Source organism: Oncorhynchus masou, chromosome 33, assembly GCF_036934945.1.
Source record: "Oncorhynchus masou masou isolate Uvic2021 chromosome 33, UVic_Omas_1.1, whole genome shotgun sequence".
In the NCBI taxonomy this organism is placed as follows: Eukaryota; Metazoa; Chordata; class Actinopteri; order Salmoniformes; family Salmonidae; genus Oncorhynchus; species Oncorhynchus masou.
This window is the reverse complement of record NC_088244.1, coordinates 38092157-38103238: the sequence shown is the minus strand read 5'-3', so window position 1 is coordinate 38103238 and position 11082 is coordinate 38092157. Positions and strand designations below refer to the sequence as shown.

Sequence of the window (11082 nt, the reverse complement as noted above, 5' to 3'; positions counted from 1 at the left end):
ACACACACACACACACACACACACACACACACACAAGGGCATGCACATACACACACATACACATACTTCCTGACTGACTGGTCAAGTCTTGTCTGGTCTGGAGGCTAGCCAGTCTGTCTGTGGCTAGAAAAACACAGGCAGGTCTAAGACCCTAGCTATCAATAACAAGGAAGTGGAGGGGGAAACGCTGGTGTGTGTGTGTGTGTGTGTGCGCGCGCTCGTCTGAGACCTATCTATAACAGGGAAGTGTAGGAGCGAATGCTAGCAGCTGACAGAAATCTAGACAGCGGCACGGCACGTTGGAGGGTTAACAGGAGCTCTTCATGTGTATCCTCACAGCTATTTACCTCAACTCACACCAAACAGAAACAGGAAACAGCTACTCGCCCACTGCCTGTGGCCCACTGTCTCTGAGTGATGGTGTAAGTAGACTCACATGCTTTATGAAAAGTTGAGCCAGTCTCTCTGGTTCTGCTATACACTTCTCCAGTTCCCCCAGGAAGTAGCTAGACAGAGAGAAACAGGTTACACACACACTATCACACACAATCACACTCTGCACAGTACATCTTCGACACTCACTCTTTATGCCAGTCGAACATTTGGTGAATGTTTCCAAATATAATCTTGTCTTTCCCCTTCATGTCCTCAGGTATGCCCTTGGTATTCATAGTGGCCATGTAGCCCTGTAGTGGTGACACACACACACACACACACACACACACACACACACACACACACACACACACACACAACCTCAGATCAGATATACTGTATATGACTGACCGGGATTCAAACCCTGGTTTCCCACGCACAACAAGACAGTGTTAACCCTCTGAGCTAAAGCCTACGTATTACTGTAGTATACAGTGCCATTCAAATGTTTGGACACACCTACTCATTCCAGGGTTTTTCTCTATTTTTGCTATTTCATACATTGCAGAATAGTAGTGAAGACATCAAAACTATGAAATAACACATATGGAATCATGTAGTAACCAAAAAAGTGTTAAACAAATCAAAATAGATTTTAGATTCTTCAAAGTAGCCACCCTTTGCTTTAATAACAGCTTTGCACACTCTTGGCATTCTCTCAACCTGCGTCACTTGGAATGCATTTCAATTAACAGGTGTGCCTTGTTAAAAGGTCATTTGGGGAATTTCTTTCCTTCTTAATGCGTTTGAGACAATCAGTTGTGTTGTGACAAGGTAGGGTTGGTATACAGAAGATAACCCTATATTTGGTAAAAGACTAAGTCCATATTATGGTAAGCACAGCGTCAATAAGCAAAGAGAAACGACAGTCCATCATTACTTTAAGACATGAAGGTCAGTCAAACTTTGAAAGTTTCTTCATTTTCCAGTCTCAAACACCATCAAGCGCTATGATGAAACTTGCTCTGATGAGGACCGCCACAGGAATAGAAGACCCAGAGTTACCTCTGCTGCAGAGGACAAGTTCATTAGTTACCAGCCTCAGAAATTGCAGCCCAAATAAATGCTTCCCAGAGTTCAAGTAACAGACACATCTCAACATCAGGCCTTTATGGTCGAATTGCTGCAAAGAAAAACCTTTTGAAGGACACCAATAAGAAGAAGAGAATTGCTTGGGCCGGTCCTTTGGTCCGATGAGTACAAATTTGAGGCTTCTGGTTCCAAGAGCCTAGTCTTTGTGAGACACAGAGAAGGTGAACGGAGGATCTCTGAATGTGTAGTTCCACCTTGAAGCATGGAGGAGGAGGTGTGATGGTGTGGGGGTGCTTTGCTGGTGACACTGTCAGTGATTTAGTTAGAATTCAAGGCACACTTAACCTGCATAGCAACCACAGAATTCTGCGGCAATACCCCATTCCATCTGGTTTGTACTTAGTCTCACTATCATTGGTTTTTCAACAGGACAATGACCCAACACACTTCCAGGCTGTGTAAGGGCTATTTGACCTAGAAGGAGTGTGATGGAGTGCTACATCAGATGGCCTGGCCTCCACAATCACCCAACCTCAACCCAACTGAGATGGTTTGGGATGAGTTGGACGGCAGAGTGAAGGAAAAGTAGCCAACAAGTTCACAGCATATGTGGGAAGTCTTTCAAGACTGTTGGAAAAGCATTCCAGGTAAAGCTGGTTGAAAGATTTCCAAGAGTGTGCAAAGCTGTCATCAAGGCAAAGGTTGGCTCCTTTGAAGAATCTAAAATCTGAAATATATTTTGATTTGTTTAAAAAGATAATGGGTTACTACATGATTCCATACGTGTTATTTCATAGTTTTGATGTCTTCACTATTATTATACAATGTAGAAAATAGTACAAATAAAGAAAAACCCTTGAATGAGTAGGTGTGTCCAGACTTTTGACTGATGCTGTATGTACGTTCATCAAATCAACCCAATAACAGAAATGGCCGTTTTTGGAGCCAGACCAAGCTGTGTTGAAAGACACTGAAGGTATTGTGATGACAATGTTTTCAAGTCCAGCTGATATAATACCTGGGTGGGTGGGTTTTCAAACTTCATAAGCCACTGTTTTTTATGGCTGTCATTGAATACGCATATAATACTGCACTCTCACCTCTACTATGTACCTCAGGTCTTCCACATACAGTTTCTCTGTCTCTATGAGTTCCTTCAGTACGTACCTGGACAGAGAGGCAGAGGATGACAAATATTGCAGACTTTTGGTGCCCCCTGTCATCCCCATCAAAACAAAGTATTTGCAAACAGTCTTGACACAGTGACATTCTCATGTAACTGCTGGCGGTGTGTTGGTACTTATGGCAATGCTGTGTTGTACATCACACTTTGGATCCGTCTTAGAGAGAAGTGTAGTGTTGTGTTGTGTAACTAAAGGGGAACCACTTGCATGCTCTTCTCTAAGGCACTCCTCCTCTCCTCATTGTCAGCTGCGGCTGATGATTGGCTGGAGGTGTCGTCCGTCAACACTGAGCCGTTGTCATCTGGATAGACATTGGTGGGCTGAGTATCCTGGTGAAACAGAGGGGACAGGGCATTTGGTTATAATATGGCATTTTGGCATTTTTAATATAGAGGGAGAGAGCAAGGGGCAAGGGCAAGGGAAAGATCAAACTGAGGGATGGAGAGGCGATGTAACGGGGGGGTGGGGGGGTGAGAAAGTGAGGCAAAGAGAGAGAAAGGCAAAGTGAGGGAGAGAGGGAGGGGAAATTGAGGTTGACGAAAGAGAGAGGCAAAGTGAGAGCGGGGGAGAGAGGGAGGGATGCAAATAGGCAGAGGGAGAGAGAGAGAGAGAGAGGGAGAGAGAGAGAGAGGCAAGGTGAGAGACTGAGGGAGAGAGGGTAATGATGCCGGTTGCCAAGGTGACCAGGGAGGGAGAGCAGCCAGACACTAGGGACAGTGACAGAATGATAAGGGGATCTGATTGTCACCCATAATAGTGTATGGTGTGGTGAAGTCACCATGAAAGAGAAAGACAGAGGGAGAGAAAGAAAGAACAGGGTCGGTAGAGAATTATTGGGCCTGTAAAGGAGTGTGGTGTACAGAATGTCTTGTGCATAGAATTACATATCATTTCATTGGATCTCTGTGGTGTTAGCATAGCACCCAATTAGGGCTGGGCGATATAGCCAAGAGACCATATCACTGTTTTTTTATCATTCTGAATGATAAAGTTCTAAATATGCTTTATGGGTTGTGTGTGACACTAGCGTGACAACAAATGATTTGTCAGTGGTTTTAATGGGCTTTCTCCATTCGGATTGATTGAAACTGTTCGGGCCAAACTTCAACCTAACATAGTAGGAACACAAAACTGACAGTAAAGTCCTACAGTACATGGGAATCTAAATCCTCTTATGTCGCCTCTAACTCTAGTACTATACCAATGGATGCTCTTTCCAGAATGATTTGCTCAATTCCAGCGTTCACTTCCATCATTTTATCAAGTGAATTCAAATCCTGCACTCATTTGAATGATCATTTAAACACTTGCTCACATTCCTTTTTTACCTTAGTATGTCCCTATATCCCAATAAAATTGTTGGCAGAATAATTATTATCTTCTTTGACTGCATTTTTGTCTTCAATTGTAGTTCTTACTTTCACCACTTGTAGTCCATGAGCCAGACTCCCAAATTTGGGCCGTCAAGATCAGTACAAATCAAATCAAATCAAATCAAATTTTATTTGTCACATACACATGGTTAGCAGATGTTAATGCGAGTGTAGCGAAATGCTTGTGCTTCTAGTTCCGACAATGCAGTAATAACCAACAAGTAATCTAACTAACAATTCCTAATCTACTGTCTTATACACAGTGTAAGGGGATAAAGAATATGTACATAAGGATATATGAATGAGTGATGGTACAGAGCAGCATAGGCAAGATACAGTAGATGGTATCGAGTACAGTATATACATGTGAGATGAGTATGTAAACAAAGTGGCATAGTTAAAGTGGCTAGTGATACATGTATTACATAAGGATGCAGTCGATGATATAGAGTACAGTATATACGTATGCATATGAGATGAATAATGTAGGGTAAGTAACATTATATAAGGTAGCATTGTTTAAAGTGGCTAGTGATATATTTACAACATTTTCCATCAATTCCCATTATTAAAGTGGCTGGAGTTGAGTCAGTGTCAGTGTGTAGGCAGCAGCCACTCAATGTTAGTGGTGGCTGTTTAACAGTCTGATGGCCTTGAGATAGAAGCTGTTTTTCAGTCTCTCGGTCCCAGCTTTGATGCACCTGTACTGACCTCGCCTTCTGGATGATAGCGGGGTGAACAGGCAGTGGCTCGGGTGGTAGATGTCCTTGATGATCTTTATGGCCTTCCTGTAACATCGGGTGGTGTAGGTGTCCTGGAGGGCAGGTAGTTTGCCCCCGATGATGCGTTGTGCAGACCTCACTACCCTCTGGAGAGCCTTAGGGTTGAGGGCGGAGCAGTTGCCGTACCAGGCGGTGATACAGCCCGCCAGGATGCTCTCGATTGTGCCTCTGTAGAAGTTTGTGAGTGCTTTTGGTGACAAGCCGAATTTCTTCAGCCTCCTGAGGTTGAAGAGGCACTGCTGCGCCTTCTTCACGATGCTGTCTGTGTGAGTGGACCAATTCAGTTTGTCTGTGATGTGTATGCCGAGGAACTTAAAACTTGCTACTCTCTCCACTACTGTTCCATCGATGTGGATAGGGGGGTGTTCCCTCTGCTGTTTCCTGAAGTCCACAATCATCTCCTTAGTTTTGTTGACGTTGAGTGTGAGGTTATTTTCCTGACACCACACTCCGAGGGCCCTCACCTCCTCCCTGTAGGCCGTCTCGTCGTTGTTGGTAATCAAGCCTACCACTGTTGTGTCGTCCGCAAACTTGATGATTGAGTTGGAGGCGTGCGTGGCCACGCAGTCGTGGGTGAACAGGGAGTACAGGAGAGGGCTCAGAACGCACCCTTGTGGGGCCCCAGTGTTGAGGAACAGCGGGGAGGAGATGTTGTTACCTACCCTCACCACCTGGGGGCGGCCCGTCAGGAAGTCCAGTACCCAGTTGCACAGGGCGGGGTCGAGACCCAGGGTCTCGAGCTTGATGACGAGCTTGGAGGGTACTATGGTGTTGAATGCCGAGCTGTAGTCGATGAACAGCATTCTCACATAGGTATTCCTCTTGTCCAGATGGGTTAGGGCAGTGTGCAGTGTGGTTGAGATTGCATCGTCTGTGGACCTATTTGAGCGGTAAGCAAATTGGAGTGGGTCTAGGGAGTCAGGTTGGGTGGAGGTGATATGGTCCTTGACTAGTCTCTCAAAGCACTTCATGATGACGGAAGTGAGTGCTACGGGGCGGTAGTCGTTTAGCTCAGTTACCTTAGCTTTCTTGGGAACAGGAACGATGGTGGCCCTCTTGAAGCATGTGGGAACAGCAGACTGGTATAGGGATTGATTGAATATGTCCGTAAACACACCAGCCAGCTGGTCTGCGCATGCTCTGAGGGCGCGGCTGGGGATGCCGTCTGGGCCTGCAGCCTTGCGAGGGTTAACACGTTTAAATGTTTTACTCACCTCGGCTGCAGTGAAGGAGAGACCGCATTTTTCCGTTGCAGGCAGTGTCAGTGGCACTGTATTGTCCTCAAAGCGGGCAAAAAAGTTATTTAGTCTGCCTGGGAGCAAGACATCCTGGTCCGTGACTGGGCTGGATTTCTTCCTGTAGTCCGTGATTGACTGTAGACCCTGCCACATGCCTCTTGTGTCTGAGCCGTTGAATTGGGATTCTACTTTGTCTCTGTACTGACGCTTAGCTTGTTTGATAGCCTTACGGAGGGAATAGCTGCATTGTTTGTATTCAGTCATGTTACCAGACACCTTGCCCTGATTGAAAGCAGTGGTTCGCGCTTTCAGTTTCACACGAATGCTGCCATCAATCCAAGGTTTCTGGTTAGGGAATGTTTTAATCGTTGCTATGGGAACGACATCTTCAACGCACGTTCTAATGAACTCGCACACCGAATCAGCGTATTCCTCAATGTTGTTATTTGACGCAATACGAAACATGTCCCAGTCCACGTGATGGAAGCAGTCTTGGAGTGTGGAGTCAGCTTGGTCGGACCAGCGTTGGACAGACCTCAGCGTGGGAGCTTCTTTTTTTAGCTTTTGTCTGTAGGCAGGTATCAGCAAAATGGAGTTGTGGTCAGCTTTTCCGAAAGGGGGGCGGGGCAGGGCCTTATATGCGTCGCGGAAGTTAGAGTAACAGTGATCCAAGGTTTTTCCGCCCCTGGTTGCGCAATCGATATGCTGATAAAATTTAGGGAGTCTTGTTTTCAGATTAGCCTTGTTAAAATCCCCAACAACGATGAATGCAGCCTCCGGATAAATGGTTTCCAGTTTGCAAAGAGTTAAATAAAGTTCGTTCAGAGCCATCGATGTGTCTGCTTGGGGGGATATATACGGCTGTGATTATAATCGAAGAGAATTCTCTTGGTAGGTAATGCGGTCTACATTTGATTGTGAGGAATTCTAAATCAGGTGAACAGAAGGATTTGAGTTCCGGTATGTTTCTTTCATCGCACCATGCCTCGTTAGCCATAAGGCATACACCCCCACCCCTCTTCTTACCAGAAAGGTGTTTGTTTCTGTCGGCGCGATGCGTGGAGAAACCCGTTGGCTGCACCGCATCGGATAGCGTCTCTCCAGTGAGCCATGTTTCCGTGAAGCACAGAACGTTACAGTCTCTGATGTCCCTCTGGAATGCTACCCTTGCTCGGATTTCATCAACCTTGTTGTCAAGAGACTGGACATTGGCAAGAAGAATGCTAGGAAGTGGGGCACGATGTGCCCGTCTCCGTAGTCTGACCAGAATACCGCTACGTTTCCCTCTTTTTCGGAGTCATTTTTTGGGGTCGCTGCATGCGATCCATTCCGTTGTCCTGTTTGTAAGGCAGAACACAGGATCCGCGTCGCGAAAAACATATTCTTGGTCGTACTGATGGTGAGTTGACGCTGATCTTATATACAGTAGTTCTTCTCGGCTGTATGTAATGAAACCTAAGATGACCTGAGGTACTAATGTAAGAAATAACACGTAAAAAAAACAAAAAACTGCATAGTTTCCTAGGAACGCGAAGCGAGGCGGCCATCTCTGTCGGCGCCGGAAGTCAACCAGTACATCAGTATCGCGCCGATAGAGATGGCAGCTTCGCTTCTTGTCCTTAGGAAACTGTGCAGTATTTAGTTTTTTTAATGTATTATTTCTTACATTGTTAGCCCAGAAAACCTTAAGTGTCATTACATACAACCGCAAAGAACCATTGGATATCAGAGAGTCTTCAATTTACCAGCACAACCAGCATTACGACCAGGAATACGACTTTCCGAAAGCGGGTCCTTTGTCTGCACAGGGCATTTGAACTGATTCCAGAGGCCGGCCCAAAACAACGCTGCCGGAGGAGAGGGTACCGGAGCGGTCTTCTAGTGAGGCTTCGGATGCCCGCACACCAAACACCCGCTTCCGAGTATATTACTCGCTAATGTCCAGTCCCTAGTTAACAAAGTCGATGAAATCAGGGCAAGAGTTGCTTTCCAAAGAGATATCCGGGATTGTAACACTCTCTGTTTCTCGGAAACATGGCTAGCTTGGGACATGCTGTCGGAGTCCGTACAGCTAACGGTATTTTCAGTGCATCGCGCCGACAGGAATAAACATCTCTCCGGTAAGAAGAAGGGCGGGGGTGTATGTTTCATGATTGACTCATGGTGTAATTGTAACAACATACACCTGTTCACCTGACCTAGAATTCCTCACAATCAAATGCCGACTGTATTATCTCCCAAGAGAACTCTCCTTGTTTATTGTCACAGCCGTGTATATCCCCCCACAAGTGATACCAAGATGACCATCACAGAACTTCACTGGACTTTATGCAAACTGGAAACCATATATCCTGAGGCTACATTTATTGTAGCTGGGGATTTTTAACAAAGCTAATTTGAGAACAAGGCTACCTAAATTCTATCAGCATATCAATTGCAGTACACGAGCGAGTAACATTGTTTCTCTAACTTCCGCGATGCACACAAGCCCTCCCTTGCCCTCCTAATGGCAAATCTGACCATGACTCCATCTTGTTGCTCCCCTCCTATAGGCAGAAACTAAAACTGACTCGGTGAGTGAGTTTATAAGGAAGTGTATAGGAGATGTTGTACCCACTGTGACTATTAAAACCTTCCCTAACCAGAAACTGTGGATTGATGGCAGCATTTGGGCAAAACTGAAAGCACGTACCACTGCATTTAATCATGGCAAGGCAACTGGGAATATGAAAGAAAGAGTGATAACACAGAGATAGTGGTGGGAAAAGTACCCAATTGTCATACTTGAGTAAAAGTAAAGATACCTTGACTCAAGTAAAAGTGAAAGTCACCCAGTAACATCCTACTTTAGTAAAGGTGTATGTGGTTTTAAATATATTTAATTATCAAAAGTAAATGTAATTTCTAAAATGTAAAGTAAAAGAGTAAATCATTTCAAACAAGACGGCACGATCTTCTTGTTTTTTTGAATTCAAGGATATCTAGGGGCACACTCCAGCACTCAGATATTATTTACAAACAAAGCATTTGTGTTTACTGAGTCCGCCAGATCTGACGAAGTAAGGATAACCTGGCATCTTCTCTTTTTAAGTGTGTGAATTAGACCAGACAGTACTGAACATTGTGTCATCATACACTTGATGACATCCACACCCAATCAATTCAGGAAGAGTGGGACATAGTAAACAAACATGTCGCAGCGATCTAATCAATTGAGTTGGTGAGGTAAACATGAGTGCCTTTTCACAGGCTACTTTCCCATGGAGATTCTTGAACATTGAAACAGTGTCTCTACACTCTACAGAAATGCTTGTGTGATCAGTAAGATACGCTGTCATGCTTGTGTGAGAAATAAGCATCTCTTTGTTCATTGCCCACGGTCTTCTGCTTACAATAGCACCGAATGTGTGTTTGTCAACCTTCTGAAGACTTACACACACGGTCTCCCCTGTTTAAATGGTCAGCAAACCACTCCTTTTCTTGTGCAAGTCTCCCTTCTTCATTGAGCAACATCGTTCAGCATTCATCAGCTTTCATTCTGCCTTACTCATTCCCTCGTGACTGAATAAACCCTCGGTTTGTCCACACTTTTAGGCCTCCATGTTCCGGCCGTGCCCATCTTCCCTTGACTTTGACCCACAGTACACAACTAATCAATCAACTAATCAGGTTTTCATCAAGGATCTCTCTGTACTTTGCTCCGTTCATCTTTCCCTCGATCCTGACTCGTCTCCCAGTCCCTGCCGCTGAAAAAAAACACAGCATGATGCTGCCACCACCATGCTTCACCGTAGGGATGGTTCCAGGTTTCTACCAGATGTGATGCTTGTCATCAAGGTCAAAGAGTTCAATCTTGGTTTCATCCGACCAGAGAATCTTGTTTCTCATGGTCTGAGAGTCTTTAGGTGCCTTTGGCAAACTCCAAGCGGGCTGTCGTGCCTTTTACTGAGGAGTGGCTTTCGTCTGGACCCTCTGACACAAAGGCCTGATTGAGCGTAGCCGTAGCGCTTAAAAGACGTCTGTCCTCGGTTGCAACACTCACTACCGAGCTCCAAACTGTCTCTGGAAGCAATGCCAGCACAATAATTGTTTGTTCGGGAGCCTCATGAAATGGGTTTCCATGGCCGAGCAGCCGTACACAAGCCTAAGATCACCATGCACCATGCCAAGCTTCGGCTGGAGTGATGTAAAGCTCGCCGCCATTGGACTCTGGAGTAGTGGAAACATGTTCTCTGGAATGATTTTTCACGCTTAATCATCTGGCAGTCCGACACGAGAGCGCTGCCTGCCACGAGAGCGCTGCCTGCCCCAATGCATAGTGCAAACTGTAAAGTTTGGTGGAGGAGGAATAATGGTTTGGGGCTGTTTTTCATGGTTTGGTTTAGGCCCCTCAGTTCCAGTGAAGGGAAATCTTAACACTACAGCAAACAATAAAATTCTATATGATTCATTGCTTCCATCTTTGTGGCAACAGTTTGGGGAAGGCCCTTTCCTGTTTCAGCATGACAATGCCCCGGTGCACAAAGCGAGGTCCATACAGAAATGGTTGGTTGAGATCAGTTTTGAAGAACTTGACTCGCCTGCATAGAGCCCTGACGTCAACCCCATCGAACACCTTTGGGCTGAATTGGAACACTGACTGTGAGCCAGTCCCCACAGCACTGTTCCAACATTTAGTTGAAAGTCATCTAGTGGAAGCTGTTATGAGCAGGTGTCCACATACTTTTGGTCATGCAGTTTATGTGGTAGTAGAGTAGTGGCCTGAGGGCACACAGTTAATGTGTTGTGAAAAGTGTTATAAAATGTAATGTCATGTAATATTTTAAATGGTATATAACTGCCTTAATGTTGCTGGACACTGGGAAGAGTAATGGGGATCCTTAATAAATACTTAATAAAAAACAAATCCCCGTGACTCCTCTGACGGTCTCCCTGATGGAGGCTACTTTCTCTAGTTCACCACCGCCCCTGCCCTCTGGCTGGTTCAGCCTGTTCAGCCGCTATTTGTTCAAATGTTTACTCCCGGCCAGACTCCTCG

The 11082-nt window shown here is 45.3% G+C and overlaps 1 protein-coding gene across 4 annotated transcripts in view; it reads right to left on the bottom strand.

Annotated features, from left to right (window-relative positions):
* LOC135528488 (rho guanine nucleotide exchange factor 25-like) overlaps positions 1-11082 on the bottom strand; it is a 133507-nt gene that overhangs the window by 30724 nt on the left and 91701 nt on the right. For all 4 annotated transcript variants that reach the window (XM_064957601.1, XM_064957602.1, XM_064957603.1 and 1 more), the window contains 4 exons: positions 2859-2980; positions 2568-2634; positions 583-686; positions 437-506 (listed from right to left, as the gene is read on the bottom strand). In XM_064957601.1, coding sequence (XP_064813673.1) covers positions 437-506; positions 583-686; positions 2568-2634; positions 2859-2980 — 363 coding nt within the window. The remainder of the gene's footprint in view (positions 1-436; positions 507-582; positions 687-2567; positions 2635-2858; positions 2981-11082) is intronic.